The sequence below is a fragment of the Symsagittifera roscoffensis genome, chromosome 2 (assembly GCF_963678635.1).
Source record: "Symsagittifera roscoffensis chromosome 2, txSymRosc1.1, whole genome shotgun sequence".
Taxonomy (NCBI): Eukaryota; Metazoa; Xenacoelomorpha; order Acoela; family Convolutidae; genus Symsagittifera; species Symsagittifera roscoffensis.
The window spans coordinates 29,168,960-29,195,055 of NC_087063.1; the positions used below are offsets into that span (position 1 = coordinate 29,168,960).

At 37.8% G+C, this 26,096-nt stretch overlaps 3 protein-coding genes across 3 annotated transcripts; all 3 read right to left on the reverse strand.

Moving 5' to 3' along the window:
* Window positions 1-3,821: 3,821 nt before the first annotated feature.
* Window positions 3,822-7,129, reverse strand: LOC134840314 (POU domain, class 3, transcription factor 3-like). The gene is made up of 2 exons (XM_063856076.1): window positions 5,938-7,129; window positions 3,822-5,471 (listed from the first exon to the last, which is right to left on the reverse strand). The coding sequence occupies exons 1-2, from the start codon at window positions 6,202-6,204 to the stop codon at window positions 4,794-4,796; spliced, it is 945 nt and encodes a 314-aa protein (XP_063712146.1). The 5' UTR covers window positions 6,205-7,129; the 3' UTR covers window positions 3,822-4,793.
* A 919-nt stretch (window positions 7,130-8,048) lies between these two features.
* On the reverse strand, window positions 8,049-14,499 carry LOC134839213 (NADH dehydrogenase [ubiquinone] 1 beta subcomplex subunit 8, mitochondrial-like). Its single transcript, XM_063854690.1, has 4 exons — window positions 14,191-14,499; window positions 11,358-11,658; window positions 10,820-10,913; window positions 8,049-8,306 (listed from the first exon to the last, which is right to left on the reverse strand). Exons 1-4 carry the CDS (start codon window positions 14,429-14,431, stop codon window positions 8,187-8,189), a joined length of 756 nt encoding a protein of 251 aa, XP_063710760.1. The 5' UTR covers window positions 14,432-14,499; the 3' UTR covers window positions 8,049-8,186.
* A 53-nt stretch (window positions 14,500-14,552) lies between these two features.
* LOC134839212 (SAFB-like transcription modulator) lies at window positions 14,553-17,107 on the reverse strand. Its single transcript, XM_063854689.1, has 2 exons — window positions 16,872-17,107; window positions 14,553-16,765 (listed from the first exon to the last, which is right to left on the reverse strand). Exons 1-2 carry the CDS (start codon window positions 17,098-17,100, stop codon window positions 14,706-14,708), a joined length of 2,289 nt encoding a protein of 762 aa, XP_063710759.1. The 5' UTR covers window positions 17,101-17,107; the 3' UTR covers window positions 14,553-14,705.
* Between the last annotated feature and the right edge of the window lie 8,989 nt (window positions 17,108-26,096).

Consider the following 26,096-nt stretch of genomic DNA (forward strand, 5'->3'; position numbering starts at 1 on the left):
TGCACAAATAAATTCGGATAATTGTTGACCATTAAATTGAAATTAGGTTCATTCAAGGTTCCACTCAAATTCTCCTACCGGAACAAATCAAAATTTTACGTAGAAAATAGTTTTCAAGTTTATTAGCGGGCTAGTTTCTATCTTCTGATTATTCATTACTTTTCCATGCTCAAGATATATAGTTTAAAATGAATAGTTCTGATTCTGTTTTCTGCATTCTAAACCCATGTACATCTCGTGAGCCCCCATCAACGTATAGTTAAGTCTTTACTCATGTGAGAAACGAATTTTGTTGTTGTTGATTTTGGGTTGTAGAACTCTGGGCAAATGGGTGGCTAGACTGACTATGGCCATCAACTGCAAGTGGTGCTTGGTGTGGTTTTTTGATTCAGTCAAGTTTCCCTGTTAGAAATAATAGTTTTTAACAAAAAAACTGAACGCCATTGAAGATATCGACTTCCGGACTTCAATTGTAAATTTATTTTACATCCGAAATTTTTTGAAAAATTCTGGGAGATTGAAAACTGCCTATTTGGCCGTTTTCTAGGCGCTTTGAAGAATTTATTCGTAATGCTGAAAGCGCAACGCGATTTATTTATGGGTGGTAAATTATCCCGCACGACAAAATCGTTCCAAAACGAATTGAGGCTAACTGAATTGTATTCATTTCGTACCACTCAAACTTGATCTTTGATATTGTCTAAAAAAATTATAGATTTTCAATATTTTTCCCAAAAACTGTTCGATATGGATTAAGGGGAAGTGGGACCATTCAGGGCTTCTTCCTGATATACGAGCAGTCTCGTTAGATCTCAATAATTGTGAATTTTTCTGCTCAACTGATGGTTTTGACCAACTGAAATTAGTTTGCTAGTTTCAAGTAGTTAAAACATGCCTCTAGTAGAAGAAGAAGAAGGAAAGTTTCAATTGTGATATCAGAAATACATCTGAAAAACCTGAGAAAAAGAACAAAAGAAAAAAAGAGTTCATAGATAAATCATAAGTTCGTTTGGCACAATCTGAGGAACCGGTTCGGAAAGGTGTTGTTGAACTTCCGAGAAAGTTTCCAGGAGCCTGGCGCTCGGTTTCATAATCTCTGCATAGAATACTCTTCGCGTGTGGGAATGATATCAAATAACAAATGATGGGGTTCTTTGAGGATTTTGTGGTAGAGCTCTTTGTCTTTCGAAGCGATTAATTCTTTGATAGGGATATAGTTTGTGGTGAATCCCATTCTTTTTGCTCGCTTTTGTAGTCTGTCGATTTTTCCGAGCAAAGAAGCGGAGCAACCGCCCCATACCGTGCAACAATAGGTGAGCTTGGGGAGAACCAGGGAGTTTAATAACAGATTGAGGTCATGGTATTTATATCCATGGTGCTTGAGTTTGTTGAGTAGATAAAGGTCTGAGCACACTTTTTTGCAGATAAAGTTGACATGTGTCTCAAAGGTCAAGTGGGTGTCAAAAAATAGACCAAGAATCTTCAAACTTTCTTGATTCTCAATAGAACTTGGAATTGGTTGGATGGTACTCTTGAGTTTAATTGTGAGCTGTTTGGTTTTAGAACAATTAAGGAGAAAGTTATTCGATTCACACCATTCATATATCATACGTAAGGTTTCTTCAGTGCAATCACGACCATTTTTTACCCCAATTATTGGATTATTGTCATCGGCGAACTTGATCATTTGGCATTCCGAGTGATAGTTCACGTCTTCATCAATTTTCAAGTCGTCGTATGCTAGATTGAAACAGGGTGGGCCCATGATTGTACCCTGCGGGACGCCTGAATTGGGTGACATCAAGTCCGATGACCTTCCAGCCACGCAAACGAATTGACTTCTTTCAGTTTTAAAGCTTCGAATGAAGTTTATTATGAAGGGACTCAAACCAGATATTTTTTTGAGCTGGGTTAGGACAAGCTCATGTGGTACTCTGTCGAACGCTTTGCTCAGATCTAAAAAAAAATCAGCTTGATATAATCATGATCACTAGTGTCTAGATTTTTGCAGGTATCCAGGATCTTCAGAAGGGCAAACTGAGTGGAGCCTCCTTGGCGAAAACCATACTCAAAAAGAGAATTGGGGCAGATTCTGTTGGAACTCAAAGTTTTCTGGTGGACTTGGTATCGTGAGAAAAACACTCCTAACGATAATCTTAAAAGCGAAGAAATTGACGAAAACTTTTTATAACGCAGCTGCTCTATACAATGCGCTGCTAATTCAAGCGTAACTATTTTTCCAAAAAAAACACGTCAGAGAAAAAAATCTGCAACGCAAACGAAAATACTACGATTATTCAAAACTGTTTTGGACCGGGAACCAGCTTTTTATCAGACCGAACTTTTACCAGAAAAATTATAACACGGACCTTTTACTAGACTCGATAAAGAAATTTGATTGACAGATGTAATGACGTCGTGTAGTCTGGTTTCTTAGCAAAATTTTGTTTGTTCTAACCGCTTCCTATTTGAACCTTCCACTAATTTAAATTTATCTCAATTAAATTATTGCATTGTGGTCTATTGAAAAGTTGGTCTGGTAAAAGACATAGCCACGTTTTGGACCTGTTTAACTTTAACCATTTTTTAAACTGAAAATATTTCTAACTACTAAGAATGTGTGCAAACAGCATAATCAAGAAGCGAAAAATTGATTTTTTTTTAATTTGAAACTCACACGCTTTGTAAAGTACAAGGTAAAAAACTCAGCCTGTAGCAAAATATGTTTAAAACCTTTGCCTCGAACAAATCTTTTTAAAAAATTTTGAGCCAGATTAAATTACCACTCACGCGTTTTTTGAGCACGTGTTAATTATCCCTACTTAGCCAATTGGTAGTTTTCGAACCACCATATATTTAAGATCAAGGATCACAGCTAGAAATTTCAGCTCAGGACATTAATACCTTACAGATAATCTGAAAATTATCTTCAAGTAGGGTTGGTTGAAAATAAAATTGTGCCTAAAAACCAAACCCAAATATTTCGGGCCAATAAGAAAAAAACAAATATTTTATTTTTCACCGAAAGTCGGAACAACAATCATTTCATCATACAGAAGCGAAACTAAGATTCGCATCACATGCAATTCAACTCAAGCAGAGCATTTCAAGCTGGCAAATAGAAAATGAGACCGAAACTACCAATTAGAAAAAAAATATTAAAACGATGAAAAAACTATCTACAAAACTTTCATAAGTTTGCCTCGACTAGTGGTCAAAAGTTTCAAATCACAGTTAAATGGTATTAAACAAGTGGCTATTTATCCAAAAATTTTAGGTAGAGGCCCGTTCAAAATTTTAAACTTACAGAACTTAATTAAAAATCTGTGTTGGTAAATTTGCTTTGTACAGGACAGGACGACTTCCAATTCCAAGCTGTGGGTAGAAACTCAGTTCATATTGATAGGAAAAAAGGTCCGATCGGTATTTGAACTCCGGGCCTTCAGATCCAAATCACGCGCTTTTGCACTAAACCAAGCGGGAACCCAAACTCTGCATTTGAACGATCAACAATTTTTCAACGATCAACAATTTTTCAGTTAAAACTTATGAACAGTTGATTTCTAAATTTGTTGCTTTTCAGCTCTTGTTGGTTTTCAATAATGTCAAACGAATGATCTGACATTAGTCTTTAATTTGTAGAGCCTGAAAGCTCGTGGAAAATTTCAACCTATTCCTTAAAGTTTTCCCTCCAACCCTCATAACAAAAACATTGCAAAACCAGCGGCACACCTTATTAAGTTGAAGCAACCAAATTTCTCATTCTTCATCGGCGCTGTTTTTTGTTCGAAACAGTCAAATCGCATCTTGAAATGAAAAAAAAAATTGAAATGTAAATTAGCAGAAAATGCATTCTAAGAATTCAAGATCTAGAAATAGAAGCGCAATTGGACTCCAAACAACATTGATGCTGCAGCTCACTCATTACATTATGGAAAATCATATGTTACGTTGTACTCAATTTCAGCATCATTCCAAGTTCATAGCTATGCCATTAAGATTATTTTCAGGAGGATCCAGGCGCAGAAAAGGTTTCAACTTCTGGCGGAGGATGGGGCGGGGAGAGGGGCAAGACTGGGATATTTGCTCAATTTAACCAAACAGATGGGATTTCCGAGGCAGACCAAATTCATATTCGTCACAATGAAATAAAAATTGCACTGCATTTGTGATCAGGATAATAATTTTAGCTCAGCTGAATGAGTCATCGGCACCAACTGCAGATGTTAAAAACGGGAGATAACCTTAAAGCAGCAAAGAAATTTCAAATAAACCAACTTAAATCAACATTGCACAACCCTCCATGCCTTCTATAATGCTAAATCTTTATTCACTTAATTATAATAAACATATTGATTATTTGTCTAGTGTCATTGCTCAGTCCAAAAAAAACCAATTCTTCAACGAACTCGTTGACCGATAAAAGCATTTTTCAGCGCAGACCAATGAACTAAAATTTGAAGGCATAGATTGATGTTGTTTCTTCATTGCACCGGATAGGAAAGAATTACTTACAAGTCAATGCACAAATAAATTCGGATAATTGTTGACCATTAAATTGAAATTAGGTTCATTCAAGGTTCCACTCAAATTCTCCTACCGGAACAAATCAAAATTTTAAGTAGAAAATAGTTTTCAAGTTTATTAGCGGGCTAGTTTCTATCTTCTGATTATTCATTACTTTTCCATGCTCAAGATATATAGTTTAAAATGAATAGTTCTGATTCTGTTTTCTGCATTCTAAACCCATGTACATCTCGTGAGCCCCCATCAACGTATAGTTAAGTCTTTACTCATGTGAGAAACGAATTTTGTTGTTGTTGATTTTGGGTTGTAGAACTCTGGGCAAATGGGTGGCTAGACTGACTATGGCCATCAACTGCAAGTGGAGCTTGCTGCGAGGTATTGTGGGGGACTCCTACTGATTCCGAAGAGGGTGGAATCGCGGATGTCAGCGACGGTGAGTCTTCCATGCTCTCTTCGTCTTCATGTGATGCAGTAATGTGAGTGAGAGTCCTGTCCGCCTCACCTTCCCGGACTCCCTGTTGAACAGCGATTGAATCTTGATGGTTCCTGCCGTGCGGAAGAGCGGTAACAATTTGTTGCTGCGGATTTCTGCTGCCGTTAGAAACTGTACTCATGTGATGCTGATGACTTGCGTCAACAGTTGCAGATCCCGTGCCTCCCAAATGAGAAGGAGCACCCTGCAGTTGTTCCTCATGTTGCACCAGTTTACTCTGCTCATGATGGGGGTGTCTTGTCAGTTCCACTGCCTCAGGAGTGGGTGCCATAGTTCCCATTCCACTCATCATGCAACTCAGCGCCGGTCTGCTCTTCACACCCCTGCTACCCCCTCCTCCACCCCCACTTGCTCCCTCGCTCAGCCCTGTCTGTGCCCCTCCCCCTCCCCCTCTGGCACCCAGCTGTCTGGCCATGTTGTAGTCGCCAGAGTCAAAGTAGTTCTTCTGAGGCTGAAACCCGAGAACACTTACTTTTACGGCCAAAAGAGTTCCATATCATGTCTCGCCAAAATCATGTCTCGCTCAATAAAAGCCAAATGGTTCCAATTAAACAAAAACCTCGCCAACAGAAAGTTGGAAATGTGCGAACGAACTCGAGGAGACAAAAATAGTAACCCAATTTGAGAACACTAGATCAGGGAAATTTTTAAATCACATCAACATTCACTTTCGAAACTGGAAGTCATTCACGTTTTTCGGACCTTTTCCGCTTGCTTCATTGGAAAGCGTTATTTTGCTTCATTTTACATAGCAAACGAATTTGAATTGAACAAAAACTCAAATGTCAAACCGCTAAAAGAAATCGAATTTCAATGTGAACATTTTCCTGAAAAAAAAATAAATCAACACGCTCACTACGTTAATTCACACTTAACATCAAATTATTCGCAGATAAACAGAAAAAAGCAATTCTCACCTTGCGTCTATTGAGCAGCATATGTGGCGCACTTTTCTTTCCCTGTCCGAGGTTCCCATACTTGCCCCCCTCGCCTCCCCCTCCCATCGGTCTGCCTCCTGGCCCCATCCCCTGCTGTTGCATGTGCACATGGTCCTCCCCCGATGCAGGTCCAAGTGTCTTTTGGGGATTGGGCGTGGGGGCGGCGACTGGTGTCGAACCCATGGGGTTGCCGCTCCTGCTTGAGATGTTGACTCCAACTCCTACACTAGCTGCATCCATTGCCATTTATCTCAACTGAAAGCATCACAATATCCAGTTGGCGCTCGCTTGATTTCTTAAGTCTTTCAGTGCATCATTATGGTCTGCAACAGTCTACAGACATTTGCAAAAGTGTCAACAAATGGGAAGCAAAAATATGTTTTGGATCAATATTCAGGCTCTGCTTTTCGAAGAATAAATCACGCTCAAGCTCTTTGCTTTAAAAAAAACTAATTATTGATTTTTTTACACAGAAGCGAAGCGGTACTCTCACTCTCCCCATTCGCAATACAGCACAAACATAGCATGGCGAGCTGGCCGACAAAAAATAGCCGGACGTCAAAGTCAAAAATGATGCAAATTAAAGAAAAAATGCCGACAAAGACAACTGTCGGCCTTAAGCTAGCGGTTACATATCCTTGGGTAGACCACCATTACGCCGAAAAGAGTGCCTTTAACACCTGAGCAATAAACAATTTTTAATCTCGGAACTTTAGAAGTCCCCCTCGTCATTAAAAAAAGCAAGACATCTAAATGACGCAATATGAGGCTACTAAACCCACATAACTAGCGCCGATAAAAACCTTTCAAGCCGAATAAAGCTTTGAATGATCAAATCCAAGAATTCAAAAAACACGGATTTCGAAAGAAACGTATTAACATGCAAGCAAGCTCAAAATACATCTTCTACACTAAACTACCTTCATGAGACCTGTGAACAAAGCTGTTGACGGGAAAAAGTCTAGTACCCGATTGCAATTCACTTTCTCCTGCAAGTATAACACAAAGCAAAGCTGCACTTTACAAACTCAAGCTAAATATGCCAAGAACTACCTTTAAAAACGTTAAACAGATAAGGCAAGAAACTGAAAACATTAATGATTTTTGAAAAAAAAAATTGCTCGACGCGAATTTAGCCATAGAGCTAGAGCATACGGTGGTGATTTAAATTATCCGGACAAAATGAACAAAAATTGAGTTTTCAAACACGTTTTTCTCAACTTGGGTTAAAATTAGACAGAAAGTCAAGAGAACAAAAATTGCTTAGAATTTCATCGGAATTAATATGGTGTAATTCTTTCCCCGAAATTCTCAACCAAAATTTCACCCCAAAAATAGGTCACTTTGGTTTTTTTCAAATAATCAAAAATTACGCTGAAACTACTTGGTTAATTGATAAAAAATATATATCATAAGAAGCCTATTACACAGCCCAACAAAGTTCTAGAAGGGTTAAGTCTCCAAAAATTTTAGTAAATTGTTTAAAATTTGTTTTGAGCACAGATTTTGGGTTTTATATAGTAAAAATCACATTTCTTGACCATCAAGCAAAACTATTTTCTCTTATCCAGGTTTTTGGAGATTTAACCATTTTGGAACTTTGTTGGGCTGTGTAATAGGCTTCTTGTGTTATATGTTTTTTATCAATTAACCAAGTAGTTTCAGCGTAATTTTTGATTATTTAAAAAACAAACCAAAGTGACCCATTTTTGGGTAAAATTTTGGTTGAGAATTTCGGAGAAAAAATTACACCATATTAATTCTGATGCAATTCTAAGCAACTTTTGTTTTCTTCATTTTTTGTCTAATCTTAACCCAAATTGAGAAAAACGCGTTTGAAAATTCAAGTTTTGTTCGTTTTGTCCGGATAATTTAAATCAGCACTGTACAAGTCAACAGCCTTACTGCACAAGTTGATGATCTGACAACTAAGCAGGCAACTGATAGACCGATAATTTGTTCAAAACAGGCCCTGTCGGGTTCGAACATAGTCCCTTAGCCTTCCCAGGTTGTTCACTAGTTGTTCACCCGAAAAAAATTTGTTCATAAAAACAAAAATGAAGTCAAATGTGCTGCTATCAGGGGCAAACTTCAACCTAATTTCTTTAAATTTTTGCGATCAATTTGACAGTCAAGTGGCAAAGAACTGGTTAAAATATCTATGATCGAATTTGTGCGTCCAAATTGTTTAATTGAGTCAGTCATTCGCGGTGTCTGTTTGTCCGCTTCTACGAAGATATCTTGTTGTAGTGCTGCGGGTGTTCGGGGAATCTATAAAGGGGTCTCTCGTTCTCAGCGATGAATCTTCTCTTGCGGGGATCCCATCCGTGAGGGTAGGTTCGAGGTGCCTGTTAATGCAAGAACAATCATGACTAGAATCTTCGAATAGGATTCAAATTTAGGCAGTTATTGGGGGTTTGCAGCAAAACTTACACTGACTAATACAGAATTATTAATCAAATTTCTTTGCCTCTTGTGACCAAAAAACTGGACTTCTCGCGGATAAAGCTACTTATCATGAGCAGTGAATATTAGAGGCAAAAAGCGAATAACATCATTTCGCCCACAAACAAAAGCACAGAGACGAAGCGGAGCTTTGTACCAATTGCGATGCATAAAATCAAAAAACCAACTCATAAAAACTTGAATATGCATACAAACACAGAGGCGAAACGGAGCTTTGCATCACTTGTGATATAATGCAAGCGCATCATTGAAGCTAGCGATTAGAAAATGAGACGGAAATATTAAAATCGAAGAGGAAATTCGGGAAAAAATTCAGAAAAACAGCCAAAAAACACAACCACCAACATTAATTAGGCTTCTAATATTTACCAAACGGCCACTAAGCCAACAAAAATTGGGTAGACGCCCATTTAGCTGCAAAAAATACCATCCGAAATTGTCATAAAAATTTTGAGCAATTAAGTTTCGAAACTTTGAAATTTTGCAACAAACTACCTGAATTTTTCAATTAACATACTGAATTAACATACAAACTGAAAACAACAAGGTCCAACCGGGACTCCAACAGCAGACCTTAGGGTATAAAGGACCGCGTTACCTCGAGGCTAATAGGGAGGCAGTCTAGAATTTGATAAGGTTCACTAATCAAACAACTTAAAATTCTGTAAAATCAATGAAACATCAACATGCCATGCCGCTTATAAAAAAAAAACAATTGACATCCCAGAGAGGCGCAAAATTTTATGAAGTTTGATCGTGTATTACAGCAAAAAAAACGGCTTTCAATATCCACACAGAATATTGCCTATAATGAGTTTAATATTCTCCAAATAGATTAAACAAGGGATAAAAACTACCAAATGAAAAAAGTGTAGAATCAATTTGAAACACTGTTATCGAATAGCCAAAGAGTAAGCACCAAAAATTGCATTTTTTTATATGAACAATTGGAAAAAGTTGAACAATACGAACAGACAGTAAGCTGGGAAAGAGCTTAAAAATTGTTCACGCCATTTCAACGTTATTTGGAGAATGCAATTTACGTAACTTCCAGCAGATGAATTTCAATTGAACTCAAAAATTGCATATATACCTAAGTACATTCATAAATACATTAATGTATGAATGCACATCTGTAGTTATTAGAGCATTTTAAGAACTTATCAAACTTCCTAACCCCCTATCTAGAGGACAAGGAGCCTCACGTCCTTGCATCTGAGCAACGGTAGCTTGCTGATTTGCAAATACTAGCCACCAATAAAGCAGCTACAGATACTATCAAATTCTCAATTTTATGCAGCAAAATAAAAATATATATTTTTTGCTATGTGCCGGAATCGAACCTCCGATCTGAAAATTAGGCGCCTCACAGCCTCTTATCTGCGCCAAAATCTCTAAAAACATACACAGTGACGAAGCGGCACTTCGCACTACTTGGGCTATAATAAAAAAAACCCGCAAATCGAAAAAAAAATCGACAAATTTTGAAAAAAAAACTTAGATCTATTAAATTAATGAAACTAGTTTTCAAAAAAACAAAGTCAAGACAACAGAATATGAAATTAGCATCCGGAGAAAATTTGCCAAGCGGTAAGAAAGCCTAAAGTACCTAAGCAGAAATCCTCTAAGCCGAAAAAACTCTAAATGTTTAAATTAATTTTAAAAAGATTTCAAGTCCTAAACACTCACAAAAACACACTCACGAAGCAAAGAAGACAGAGGAAAAACCGCAAACAAAAATGAAATTTTAAAAATCGAATTGGTAAAACTAGACCCAACAACAAAGCTAATTTCTAATATGACGAATACTTAAAAGGCTAACATGTGCAAAACAAGTCTCTTGGGGCACATTTTTTGCCAACAGGCCTCTAGGAAATTAGTTAAAAAACTCATTTTCGGGGGAAAATTTACTACCCGGTGGCAACACGATCACAAATATAACTAACACTAGCCAGGAATAAACCAGCTAAAGAGGTAGGTTACACCTTTATTAGCGAGTAAGATAACAAAAAAGTGGACTTCGTAACTGCACACCCTTTGCTTGTGTAAATAACGCACAAGTACGGATAATTGGCAATTAAATACGCTTACTGCACACCAAAACATTTGTTTTTGCGTATCATAAGCTCTTTTGTTGTAATGGAATTGCCTAACGCACAAAATTTCTCGTTGTACATTTTTATTTACACGACCCAGTAAAAACTCAGGCCTGTGAATTATGAGAAAAACATTTAAAAAACTACCTTCCATTTTAGTACATTAATTTCGAACATAAAAAGAATCACAACTAATATCGCTAGAATATAAAATTCAGCTTGAAATATTTAGACTTTCGTTTGATAACATTTAAAACCAAGGGTCATACCGAAAACTTACAATTTAAAACTTAACTCACCATGATTCCGTGGTAGGGTAGATACAACGTAGAGTAGGTAATAAGGACCGCTGCTCCCAACATGTAAGCAAACAAGCGCAAGTAATTCTTCCATCTAAATAAACAGATTCGACAAATCAACAGACAGATGTGTCATTATAACAGGATTCCATTAACTAATGAGCCCATTTTTTTGTAAATGAGCCCCTAGGTATCCACTATGCACGCCCTTCACTAAGATATCATCGGGACAACTGCTTTACAGGTTTTAAAATTTTGACAAAAGCTTCACACTAAGTGTGTGCAGTTCTCTATCCATGCAGGCAAAGATTATAATAAGCAATGAGTACCCAAACCCTCTACCTCTGGTTGCTTTTTTCATGCCATATCGTTTAAGAAACTGAGTTGTAGAATTCGCAGAAGTAGACGCATCATGTTTACAAGTACTTCGAATAAGCATTACAGATGCTTCTGGTATAGCCGTTGATACAATATACCGAATAATATGTTGGCTGCAAACAATACAATTAAGAATTATGGGCAATAATTGGGTACTAACTTGGGCACGACAGTGGGAGTAATCTGGTCGTCAGTGAAAGCAACCAAGTCCAGTTCATCATAGTGCAACACATGACCCCAGTCACTCTTTGTCGGAGGCATGTCCCAGTCGTGCCAGAAGTCCCTGGACAGCCCATGTACTGGCTGGAAATCTGGGTAGTCGCCGCGACTAGTCATTCCGTCGTCCGGGTAGGGCTGGTACTCTTCGATGGGAATGCCATACTTTCTCGCACTTCGAATCCATTCCTCCGCCGTTTCCGGGTAATCCGATGGCAATTGTTCTTCCGGCAAAATTAAAACACCTGTAACACTTTTTTTTAACCACAGACGATAAACACAAGCAAAAAACAGCAAAAATTAGCACTAAAAAATTCAAAATTGAATACATAGTCAACAAAGAGTTGGAGAAGATTTTAAAAAATAAAAATAAAAAAAGTGATCGAAACTAACTTTTGAAGAAGTAAATTCATCAGGTTGAAGCTTTTTGTGTTCAAATACTTTTTATGATTGGCACGTACAGTGCTGATTTAAATTAACCGGACACAACGCGTTTAACTTGAAACTTAAAACGCGTTTTTCTCAAATTGGGTTGAGTTTAGGTGAAAACTTATGAAGACAGAACTTGCTTAAAAATTTAGCAGAGTTAATATGGTGTAATTTGTTTCGCAAAATTTGGGCCCAAAATTTTACCCCAAAAATGAGTCATTTTGGCTTTTTTAGTTAATCAAAAATTAGGCCAAAAATACCCAGTCGCTCAGACATAATTATATCAAAGTGAGCCCCTTACGTAGCCCAACAAACTTTAAGAAGGGCATAATCTACAAAAACAATTGTAAACGGTTTAAAAATAGTTTTTAAATAAAAAGTTGGTATTTTATGCAGTAAAAACGACCTTTTTTGTCTATCAAACAAAAATAAATTAATTTATGCAATGTTTTGGAGAATATATCCTCTTAAAGTTTGTTGGGCTACGTAATGGGCTCACTTTGATATAATTATGTCTGTGAGCGACTGGGTATTTTTGGCGTAATTTTTGATTAACTAAGAAAAGCCAAAATGACCCATTTTTGGGGTAAAATTTTGGGCCCGAATTTCGCGAAACAATTTACACCATATTAATTCTGCTAAAATTTTAAGCAAGTTTTGTCTCCATAAGTTTTCACCTAAACTCAACCCAATTTGAGAAAAACGCGTTTTAAGTTTCAAGTTTAACGCGTTTTGTCTGGTTAATTTAAATCAGCACTGTATTCTTCGAAATTAATCCATATAGAGAAAACTGGACCAATAGATAAACTTCTGAACAATTCGGTCGTCATCTTAACTGCTATTTCTGAAAGCTGGCAATTCAGAAAATTAAATTCCATTTTTTAAAACTTGAAATTATTCAAGTTTCGTGAACTTTTCTTTTTTACTGTTCTATAGCGGAGTTTGCCTTCATTTAACCAAAAAATGAAGAGAAAATCATGAGTCAAACCGCGAAAACTCAAATTTGAACGTGAACAAATTTAAATACTTTTTCCTGGAATAAAATTACAAAAAAGATCGAAGACAGGTTTCTACCCTCTGAAAAGCTTGTCTTCAATGTCGATTTCGGGTAAAATGGTTTTCGGGCGATGTCAATTTTGGGCATAATGGTTTTCGAGCGATGTCGATTTCGGGCACAAAGGTTTTCGGGCAATGTCGATTTCGGGCAAATTCAGGTTTCTACCCTCTGCAAAGCTTGTTTCAATGTCGATTTCGGGCGAAACGTCCTTCAAAATTCAGTAAATTTTTTACATAGACAACGAGCAAATGATTATAGCTTTTCTCTATGAAACTATACTTGTTTGATTTCAAAACTTACCAATGTAATCCGGGTCTGAAAACGCCAGTTTTCCTCATCTGCGCTGTTTTTCAATCCGCGTGAAAAGGTAAGAAACGACTGCGTTTAGTTAAGTTTCACAATGAATGTTCCATTTTCTCGCTGAGAATGTTTCACGTTTCATGAACAATTTCTTTACTCCGCTTATTCAAGAGAGCTTTCCCTACGATGCAAAAGTTAGCCAGAAAAAGTGAGAATAACAGGCACTTTTCGACCCGGATTACAATGCTGTTTTTGAAACCAAACATTGATAGTTTTATAGAGGGCAGCCGTGATCATATATTTTTGGTCTATGTAAAAATTTCATGCACTTCGAAAGAAACGTTTTCCCAAAATATACATTGAAAACAGGCAATATAACAGTTTTAGAGAGAAAACAGTTAAAGAGAGTAAACAGCTTCAGAGTGTCAAATCCTGAATTCGGTCTTAATTTTGTCCACTAGTGTAAAAGTGAAAATAACTTCATTCTTTTATAATTACTTAATAAAGAAAAAAAATCAATAAAAACCTCGAAAAATGAAACTTTTGATATACGCCGGAATTGAACCGCCAAACTGTGGCTTACGAATCTCACATCCTCAAATCTGCACCAAGACCTCTTGAAAATAAGGCAACAACGCAGAGAACAAAGCTGATAAGTTTCAAATCCTTATGAAACAAAAGTGCCACCAAAGGAGCAGTTTTATTTGCGACTTGACTAAGAGAAAAAGAAAACAACGTAATATTACACTGCGCTCGCATGTGTAAGTAGTCTAACTAAAACAACTTTTATATCTTAATCAGATGCATACAAACCACAAAAACTTAGAGCTCTTTAAAACGCTTAGATTAACGTTCTTCTCAAAAAGTATTTGGATAAAGCGACTCATTTAACTGCTTTTCCAGGACCTCCACCAGACTTTCTTATGAACGTAATGACAATTGTGTATTAAAGATACAGTCTAAGGTCAGTGCAATCTAACTCATTGCATACCTCCTCCGGAGTTGGTCAAGTCTGCATGTGGCTGCTCATATTTGGAGTGTGAGATTCCCGTCTGGTGTGAATCTTTTCCGAAGGTCGACTCGGGATGCTCCGTCGGACTACGATGTTCTCCCCTTCTCACAACACACACATGAAGCGCTCGAACAGAAGGAGTGACGCTTATTCCAGCCTTGTGCAATGCACTCCTTGGCAGAACAATAGCACAACTGCTGATCAGCTTGTGAAGACTCATCTTGTATTTAACTCATGTAGACAGTCATATCTAAAAACACTCCTAATCTTAAATAAAGGTCTCAGGCATTTCTCAAGATAAACCAGCGACAGTAGGTTTTGGGTGTCATGTAGAACTAAAATTCCATTAACATTAATTATATTCAAAAATTATACGTCGCCATTCAACGCCAAAACGAAAGGAGGAGGAAGTCATCTTAACTGCTATATAACAATACATCTGTGAATAGAAAACAACGACAATGTTTTAAACTGCTAAAATGAACCAGCACAGTTCATCGCATGGGTGCGTTTCTCGATGAGGAGCGATGAGATGAACCATAGGAAAGATCTGGGAATGCCTGGACATGGTTAAATTCCACATGCGGAACTGGGTTTGGATTCTGGTAGAACTGACGGGGGTCCAATAAACCCAATCCAGTTGGTGGCAAGACAAGTGCCTGGTTAATGGCGTTTGCAGCAGTCTGAATTGATGGCCTGGGTCTATCCTCAGCATGCACCATCCGTGTTCTCGACTCTTGCACAGTTGTGGCAGTTTGTCGTAGATCGAAGTCTCTTCCTCCTAGCATAGGCTGCTGAACCCGAGTCATGTGATCTCGCGACATTGCTGCCGCCAAATGCGCATCTGCAACCGATCGCTGCACTGAACCATAACTAAGTCCCGGGGATCTTTCTCTGACTTTATCGCCGCTGCGGTACCGTTCATCGGTATCTCTGGGAGGTGGAGTGAGGACTCTTTTTATAGCCATCTTTCTCGGAGGGGTCTTTTCTCGTCGCGGACTCGGAGCCCTCACTCTTCGATCTTTAGATGGTTCCCCTCGATGACCATTAGTTCGACTATCACGTTCGTCTCTATCTCGATTTCTACTCGACTCAACTCGCGAATACTTTGAGTCTCTTTTTGACTTATCTGGAGATCTATCCCTCTCAGTTGATTGGCGGCGCCTCCTGTCATCATTTCGACTTGATGATGCAACTTGGTGTCCTCTTGGAGCTCGAGTTAACCGCTTCAGCTCCTCGGCCTCTTTGAGAAGTTTCTGCTCGGCTATCTGACGCTCTTTCTCCAATAACAGCATCTGGCGCTGCAGCTCCAGACGTTCTTTCACAATCTTCTCTCGCTCAAGCTTCTCTTTGATCAATTTGTGTCTTTCTTCTTCGAGTCTCCTCTCCTCTCGTTCACGTAGCAGCATTTGCTCCTCGCGTTCTCTTATGAGCCGATCGCGCTCGCGGTCATCTCGTGACGGGTTTCTATTGTCAAGCATATTCCTCAGTTCGATTCCTTCTCCGCGTCGTCTACTCCTGCTTCTACTTCGCCTTCGAGGTGACACCCTGTGGCTCTCCCTTGGACGAGATTGATAATGCGAGGAGTCCCGCTTTGGTTGAATTATGATAGTTCGTGATGGAGGTGGCGGTGTCCGCCTCACAACAGGTGGTCTCTGATGTCCCCTCGAAGATTCCCTGCTAGTCCGTTCAGTTCGTCCTTGTGATCTTTTTCTCTCATCGCCTCTCATCTTGCCCAATTGCTCCAGTTTCCTTCTGGCATCATCGGCTCCAACACGATGACTATGACTGTCACCCCTAGAAGTTGATCGTTTCTCTTTATCCGATCGAGATTCTTTGCCCTTATCCCTGGAGCCGTGTTCCTGTATAATTTTACTACTAAATGAATCAGATGGCTTGTCAGTACTTATTTTATCAGTACTCTTAGGTTTAGACTCAGTTTTATCAGATCTTCGCTTCGGTTGTTCAGCTACATTTTCAATAGAAATTACTTTACCATGAATTTCAGAACCAGCCAAATTATCAATGCATGCTTGAGCTTCCTCACAATTTTGCATGGTAATAAAACCATAAAATCTATTCCCGTCTTTACTGCTACTTGATATAACTTTAGCATTCAAAACTTTTCCAAAATTTCCAAATATCGTTTTAAGATCGGCTGTCCGGGTCTCTGTAGCAAGGTTGGATATCCATAAACATTTCTTCTCCTTTGTATCCCCAGTTTTCTCCTTCTGGGGATCTTTTTCCGCTTTCTGATCTGTTGCAGTGGTCGTTGATCCATTTTGCCCAGTTGTGTGCACGTCGACGCTTTCCTGCTTTTCGGGGTCAAGTGATCCTCCAAAGTCCAACTCTAAGACGTCTTGCTCAACCTCCACCTCGAACTCGAGCAGATCATTTTTGCTGTCCAATGAAAGTGCACCAGTTGGTTCGGCAAAAGGATCATCGCTTGCTTCTTCGAAAACATCAAGTCCGGTCTCCAAGCTCATCTTTCCGGGTTCCATTTTCACTTCTCCCGCATTTTGATTGGGCAATGCTGCTTTACAATTCACTGGGTCTAAAATTAACTATTGCCGGATTCTTGCTGCACCAACCTATTACTATAGCATGCATTCTTTTTTCAGTTTCTTTTGCTCAGAGAAAATCAATGCAACTTAAATTACCGTCAACAACATGTGAATTGGCCGAATGTCCAGTTTTTAAAGCCACCTTTTCCTCACGTTGATTCTGCAAGCTGCCGCTCTTGGGACCAACATCTTCCCTTCCGATTTTTATTTGGTTGAGTAGCTTCATTTTGGTAGAACTCGTATCTCCAAATTCATTGCTCTTCAGCACTTTTTTCAGTTCTTCTTCGGACAGCTCTGCGATTCGGGCTGCTGAATTAACATCCATACCCCTGAAACCTGTAAATAATGTTAAATATTGTTGCTTTTGGATACTGGTTGTCGGATACTGTCAACATTTTGAGCATCGCCATCAGACAGTTGGAGTGTTCATGATTAGCTTTGATATTAAGAATCGGATCAAGCGAACGAAAACAAAATTTGAAAATTTCGCAGGTGGTGAAGTGATTACGTCTCTGCCTCTCAAGCAAAAGGTCGGGTCCTTTAGGTCAACCAATATTGGTACTCGTTGCTTGAGGGTTTAACAACATGACCCAACCCAGAAAAATAGCATAAAAGTCTTAAGCAGGGGCGTTCTCTGTGAAAACCTGAACAGATCGTATTTTGGTCCTTCCCGTTGTGGATAAAGCGTCTTAACAACTCAGTTGGTAAAGAAAAAAGAGCCAAAAAAACACCTTGTTGTTTCATAAATTTCAGTTTCATGGCATACGAACACAAGAAGAAATTTTTTTTATAAAAATAAATCAGAAAAACATTTTAAACGCTAAATGAAAAAACTTTCAAATATGCAAGTGTATGTCAGATATTTAAAAAATTAGGTTTGAAGTGAGTATAATTTAATTTTAAAAATCTTACTAATTTTGATAATACTTTTCAACTGAAATCAACTCAAAATTGTTTCCTGAAAATTTATGACAGGTTTTCTCTGATGGATCTTCTTTAAATCATAATAAAAAACAATTCTTGATTTTGACTAAATAATTTGAGAAAATTGTAAACTCAACAACCATTTTCGCTCATTTTAAGCATCTTCAGTCCTCTCATTGCTTGATTCAGGAATAGGGGCATCTCTTCCTGTAATTTCGGCAAATCTATGGCTAAAGCAGTACAAAGCTGGACTAAGGAGGGATATTCCTGAAATTGTTTATGCCCAAAAAAAAATCTTAGTGCGATATAAGCTTGTGTGAAAGGCCCTCAATGGATGCCTCTCCTAAGAAGCAGATATCATCTCTTCAAAACCTCATCCTCAAAGTATCTCCTAATTGCTGCCTCCCAAGCGAGGCACCTACAAGCTGGAAAACTGAATATCCTATAGCTACCTGTTATAAGTGCAAATCACTTTTACGACTATCTCTCCCCGAAAAACCTGTTTGATACAATAATCCTCTTCAAGGTGGTAACGACCTTTACTAATATACAGCGCCAACTGATACCCCTGTGCGTTTAGTAGATAACAAAATTATCGATTTTGCGAACTTTCTCTGTGAACGAGCCAAGACTGTCTTTGTTCTAGCAATTCCTGAACAAGAAAATAAAACTTGTAACAGTCGCCTACTTAAGTCACATATGAGCTTAAAGAAAAATAGGCCCTATAACCATTGGCTCAAGAGTCAAGGACACTATCTCTTGTGTTTTTCTACCTCAAGCGGACGGGGCCAATTCGGTTCACTTTCGATATGAGACTAAAACCTTTGTTACAGCTTAAAGGCCACTGCCAAAATACCACCCCCCCCCCACCCACTCTAGAAAATAAGAAAGCCTCCATACTTAGGTCTCAAAGTACCTAAGAAGAAGAAGAAGAAAGAACACTTGAATTACTATACAATAAAAAGCCGAGGCATCAGTGTAGCAAAGTGTAAATAATAAAATTGGTTATAAATTCATTGGTTACATCAAACAAAAACAAAACATCAGAAAACAAGCAATAAACAAAACAAAAAAAAAACAAAATCGGTTACAGTTCGGAAATTGGTTGATTAAAGTATATGAAGTTTCGGATACTATAGAAAATTAAAGATTTAAGAATTAGGAACAAGCTGGTAATAAAACTTTACAAACAATTTTACAGATAGTCCAATTATACAACGTATATACAGAGTATATACAGTTTCTCTTTCAAGCAATGTGTGAAAAATTAAACTGAATTAAAAAATATAGAACTAGCAAAAACGGTAATCACGCCACGTATTTGTATTAGTACATATAGGATTGTTTCTCAATTCACTCACGTAAAATTCTTTCAATTTTTTCTTGAATTCTGTTTTCGATTTTTCTAAATTGCGCAAAATTATGGGCAGTGAATTCCATTTTTTAGAAGTCAAATGAAAAAATGATTTTTGTAGAGAAGCAGTCGAACAATGTTTGTCAAAAATAATTTGTTTCGTTCTTTCGTTGAGCCTATAATTGGCAGTCGGTAGTCTCAGTGTATTTTCAAAAGCCTTCTTTTTGTTTGTAAGATATTGGTATAAGTACGTTATACACTTTAACTCAATTCTTTTCTCGATTCCAATGAACGATTTGCTAATGCGAAGAAGGGAAGAAGATTTAAAATTCGATCTGAAATATGTTCTTTTTAGCGCCCAGTTCAACTGTTTCTCCAGAGATAGCATCAAAGTAGCATTAATTTGTTGTAAAAAAATTGCTGAATAATCTAAATGTGATAAAACAAGACAATGAAGCAAGGCAACTAATGATAATGTCGGCAGTTGTTGTCCAATTGTATCAATAGTTTTAATCCCTTGGGCCATTTTTTGGAGAATTGTTTTGATTTGAGCATGAAAAGATAAACTTGAATCAAGAATTATGCCTAAATATTTGCATTCTGATTTTTTGGCTACATAATGCCCACTAATTACTAGTTTATCAGTATCCACATTTTTGCTATCATTTTTTTGACAAAATGTTATAAATTCCGATTTAGATGCATTCAGATTCAATTGGTTCTCTGCAAAAAATTCCGTTAGATTATTGAGTGATTTTTGCAATCGATTCAAAGCATCCTCAGAAATTATAGAAGAGGAAAAAACCATACAGTCGTCAGCATATTGAACTAAAGTACAACCCTCATATAATCGCTCTTGTATGTCATTAACATAAATATTGAACAACAACGGACCAAGTACCGTTCCTTGTGGGACACCTCGTTTTATTTCAATCCAGTCTGAAAAAATTCCATTGACGTTTACTCTTTGAATACGTTTGTTTAGGAAGCTAGCAATTAAAGCATTTGCTCCATTTGAAAAACCGAGAGAAAGCATTTTTTCAATTAAAACTTCATGCGAAATAGAATCAAAAGCCTTGGACAGATCTAATAAAGCTGCATGTACGATTTTTTTTGAATCTATTTGATTTCGAATACTTTCTGTCACATAAACAAGAGCATCTTGTGTTGAAATGTTTTTGCGAAATCCGAATTGAAATGGTGTCATTATTTGAAATTTGTCAAGATGTTCTGTTATTTGGGCATGTAAAATTTTTTCAAAAATTTTAGAAAAAGCACAAGTTATTGATATTGGCCGATAATTTTTTGCATCCATTGGGTCATCTTTTTTGAACAAAGGGGTTACGTTTGCTTTTTTCAGTTCGATCGGGAAAATGTTCTCATCTAAGCAAGTATTTATGACAAAAGTTAAATGTGGAACTATAACTGATTGACCGTCAATGATTGCCCAAGCAGGTACGGTACAAGGTCCGAGAGGTTTTCCAACATTGATTTTTCGAACTATATCAAAGCATTGCTTCACTGTAATGTGTTGAAAATGAAAAGATGCAGATTCAGAGGCAGATTTGTTGTAATTCGGAGGCTTTTTAGCGCCGAAAAATTCGCCTAAGTTTGAAAAAATATAATTTAAATGATTGGCAATTTTTTTGTCTTGGGTTATCATTTCACTGAAGGAATTTCGTAGAACTGTAATTCGATGGTTGCCAGAACATGTACCTCTAACTTGGTTAATATATTTCCATTTTTGTTGGATAGTGCTGAGAAGTGAAAAACAAATTTTTGAATGATCGAATTGTTTACTTCTAATCAATTTGCTCATTTGATTACGTAAAAACTGGTACTTTGACCAATTATCGCTTGTGCTTTGACTGCGATATGATCTGAGTGAATTCTGTTTCTTAGTCAACAATTGCTGACATTCTGAATCGAACCATTCCGTTTTCAACACGTTTTTTGGTTTAAAATTACGAACAAACTTTTTTTCGATAGGAGCATGTTGCTGTAGAGCACAAGAAATTAAATAAATCATCGTCGAGAACATGTTTTGTGCGTCTGTACATTGATATAAGAGATACCAAGGAAGAGCGGAGAGTGAATTGCAAAATTCATTTTTCTGATAATTTTTCTTATTGAAAGTCGTAATTATCCTCGGTAAAATTTTGCCGCATTTTATATCCGTCAAAATAAATGAAGCAAAATGGTCGGTTTTATAAGGTGTATCAAAACAAAACTCAATGCCGTTTGTTTCATAGTCACTGATTATGTAGTCGATATGAGTTTTTGTTGAGGAACTAATTCTGGTCTCATCGTTTGGACAAAAAACCTTCAATCCATATGGAATAATTATAGAATCTAAATTTTCTTTTTCTTTGCTATCCAGATAATTTATGTTATAATCACCCAAACGATTTCACACAACCAAATTAAATTTCTAGCGATCAGTCGGTTCATTTTAATGTCTTATTTTTAATTTCGCTTTTAATCGCCAACATGTTTGACCTCGAAACTTTCCGAAATCTGAACAACGAATTGAAATACGAGCTGTATAAAGACTTAGTCGAAAATGTTACTTATTTTAAGCGAATTATCGAAAACTTAACTGTATCAACGAAAGAGGAAGAAAGAGGAAACAAATTTTTTGATCTAGAAAATTTTAAAAACACGGGCAATTCGAAAATTACAGAAAACAAATTTGAAAACGAATGGAGCAAGATTGGAACTCGGAGCAGAAATCAGAACAAACGAAGCGAAAATAACCAAGAAAGCAAGAATAACCAAGAAATCAAAATACAAGCAACCAATATTCAAGAAGAAAAATTCGACCAGCAACGAAAACATTTATTTTTACCACGAGAAGGAGAATATTCTGGCCTATTACTGGGAGACTCAATTGTTAACAGAATCAATGGGGAACAAATATCGGAAAATGTGTTGGCGAGAGGATTTGGTGGGCACAAAATTTCTGCATTGCTGGAACGCGTGAGAAACAGTAAATCGCGACATTTTAAACATGTAACTACGCTAATTGGAATAAATGACTGCCTCTCAAGTGATTTCGACGCGAAGGAAGCCGTGAGTAGCTTAGAAAAACTAATTTATCTCATAAATCATAAATTCTCCCCAGAAACAATTTCACTATGTACTGTAACTCCCTTAGGCGCTTTTAGAAAAGATTTTAATCCAAATGTACAGAAGCTAAACAAGCAAATTCTTAATTTAGTACGGAATGTAAAAGACTTGGGCGAAGTAAAATTGGATATTTTAGACATAAACAAAATTTTTAGTCAAAATACAGATGCTCTTAGCTCGGATGGTTTGCATCCTTCTGATGGGGGTGTTGAAATTTTGGTGCAAAGTTTTAGAGATTCTTTTAGGGGTTCTGATATTAATGCAAACACATGTGAGATTACAACCCGCCCCAGAATGAAGCAAACCCAACAATCATCAAATTTAGATCCAAAAACGGCAGAAATGTTACTATTTTTCCAAAACGGTGCAAAATTTTTTAGGAAATACTAGTTTCGCATTTTTTCTTGGTGCAAACTTTGGCGATTATTTAATTTATTTAACCTATTATGCTGAATATTAAATTCTGGTTGTTTTGTGCAATTTTTCTAATTTCCAAGGCTCAGATGGAAACTAAAGAAAAAACTATTGTTTACTGGGGCTATCTAAGCTGCCAGCAAAAGATATTATCAACGAAATGTGGGATAAATGAGCGGAGAGCTACCACACTGACTCATCTTTTCCTTTTCGCGTTGTTACTGACCCAAAGTGGGGATGTTGAAAAAAACCCTGGTCCTATCGAAACCATTGAAACAGTCTACGGTATCTGCTCAAAAAATTGTGCAAATCTTAAATTTGTTCATTTGAATTTTCAAAGTATTATTAGAAAACGGATGCAATTGAAAAAATTTCTTGATGATATGGGCGAAAACACAATTATAGGAATTTCCGAAACGTGGCTTAAAAAAGAAGATAGTGACAATTTATGGAATTTCCAACCTAGAACGCATGCGATGTTTAGATATGATAGGCAATCAGCGGTAAAAAAGAAAGGCGGTGGCGTTTTGTTATATATACCAGTCAAATTGGCTCCGAAATTGAGGCCTGATCTAAATTTATTTGATAAAGAAAAATATGAGTCAGTGTGGGTTGAGTGCAAATCTACATTTAACATTTCGAGTAAAGAAAAAATGTTAGTTAATTTGTGTTATAACCCAAGCAGATCAAACTTTATTGATTTTTTGGAACAATTAACGCTTAACATAGATAATGCTTTTTCAGTTTCTAATAAAATTACGCGTAATTACACAAATTAACTAACATTTTTTCTTTACTCGAAATGTTAAATGTAGATTTGCACTCAACCCACACTGACTCATATTTTTCTTAAAAGCACGAACGCCGTTAAAAGCAGGGTCGGAACATTCCGTTTTAGTTGCTTTTTATTAGACAGTGGAACTTTGACCCTTTTCAGATGGATCAACCTAAAACTCTCCCTAACTCAACATAACAATATAAAACACACTCAAGAAAATTAAATTTGGTACTCACATACCGACACGACCTCTAGATTCAAGTAACTAAACTATAAAGCAACTCTAGAACTGATGGGTAATTAAGTTTGACTCGAGAAGTTTGTAATGAATTAGTTTTAGCTCAAGAAATGAGTTTTGGTTCTGGACCATTGGGAAACTTCAGTTGTCCACCTTTCCACCGAAGGTTCACTCTGGTCCACTAGAATTTGCTCTCCTTTCATTCGCGATTATTTTCTGTCTCCTGTCAAGAATAAGACAGCTCTACTCTCGCTCAAATTATGTATCGGAAATTGCGAACATCAATTTCCCGCTGTTATTTTTGACTACTTTACCGCGATTGTAGTTCGAATCTACTGATCTCATTATTCTGATAGTTTCAGTTGTCGCGAGAAACTTGAGCATGACATGCTCAGTTCGAATTTTTGAAAAATTTCATTTCACCCCAAAAATCAAGACTAAACGTTTTCTCAAGGTCAAACTTCCAAATATGACCGACTGGCACAGCTCGAACTCATCGCGTGTCGTCTTCTGTCAGTGAGCTCCCAGAATGTTGAGTGCGTCTCAAGATACATTGCTAGATGTCATTTACAGAAGTTTGCAGCAGATTTATCTTTATCTATGCCCCAAAATTCACAACCAAGCAAAGTTGTCACCTTATCGCTAAACAGCAACCAAAATCTGCATACACCTGCACCCTGAATTTCCGCTTTGCAAGCTGTTGATTGAAATTTCTTTTGTTCTACCTATTCAGAAAATTGTCATGCAGCATTTTTATATATATAGTAGTTATACTAGTAACAAAAAATTTTATAAAAATTTATTTTCCGTGCCCTCAGATTTCATCCGAGTTCACACTCAAGCCCATTTTTCTTTTTCCCACTCACGACGCAAGAAACAATCCCTGAACACCCTTTTCAGTTTGTGTTCCTTGTCTCCGAGGTACTGGGTCCTGACACATTCGACATCGTAATCTACCTTGCCAGTTCTTTTTCATCATCGCTCCTGATTACGATCTCTAACCATGCCTTCAGCTGTTTCTAGGACCGCATCCACCCCCTTTGCTCTTGTATTCTTTTCGCCTGATTCGGTAGACCCTTCAATTTAGATTCCCTATTCCTGCTAAAGGAATTGTGCAAACTCAGGCTCACGTTCTTCGCCAAGTCTTCCTCCAATATCGACTCCCTCGCTTTGGTATTGTCTCGAGACACTCCAATAACTCTTTTCCAACCCGTGTTTATCGTATTACGATGGGTTAACAAGGGCTTCTTGAAAGCTTCCGGCCCATTTTCAGCCAGGAACTGTCGATACTCCTTCTGATGTTTCTTCATGTGATCCTTCGTCACCGTATATAACCAAGACTTCAACGTCGATCGAAACCATGGGAAGAATCTTATGCGACTCCACACGTGCCTCACCTCCATAGGTATAGAGAAAACTTTGCACGCAGTCTCAAACAACTCAAGCCTCCGATTGTAGTCAATGGCATGTATTGATTCCGCTGTATGTGCTCTCGACTCTCGATATTTCATTACATTTTCCTCGATCCATCGCAATGCCAGCATCGAGCGCACCACGAGAAAGGTGACCTTCTGCTGATGGTCAGGTAACCCAACTAACCGATTTTCTTCCACGTCCCATATCAAGCAGAGGTTCTAATGCTCCGGATACCACACTGTCTGCGCCCGGCAGTGGTATGGGCATTCCCCATGTGTCAGGTTGATAATACGGAGGTTGCGTTTTCCCGAAGCTTCCAACAGAGGCTCAAACTCCATCATCTTCTCACGTGTTACGTCATTCCCTTCCATAGCTGGGGCACTGTTCATTGCTTTCCCGATCGTGTTTTGTCTCTCGAAATCAATCGTGTTCTCGTTTTCCAAGCTCATGAGTTCCTTTCCCCAGATCTCACTCAAGTTCTCTCTTTGGTCCTCCGGTACAGCTCCCAAAAATTTCCTTAACAGTCGGTGTGACTGATGCGACAAGCGAGCTAGGCGTACACCCTTGGATATCGAGAAGGCTTTGTCAATTAAGACCCTCTGACTGGATGCTTCCACCATCGCCATATGTGATGGAAAGTGGCTTTCACACAGATTGGTCATTACCGATCCCACTAGAGATTTTGCATTCGTTGGCGAACTGTAGGGTTCACTCACGGAAAATCCCATCTTCGCCTCAATACCGATCTTCCATCCACTGATGTGCTTTTGGACCATCTGCAACACTCCAAGCCATGACTCCACGCTTAACGTGGTCACTAATTGGTGTTCGGATTCTAGCATCTCCAGTGATTGCAAGCTGCACATACTCGAGAAGAATCCCAACGCCGTCGCTAAGTTCACCGTGGTGCTCGTACAGCATTCAGCCACTATATGCACCTCACTTTTCTCCTTCTCCGTGATGTCACTAAACCACGTGGCTAGGTCCTCCTTCTGAAAATATTGTATTCTGACGCAGGATCGTCCATCACAGGCTTGTTCTCCACCGCCACACATCAGGTCCAGACAA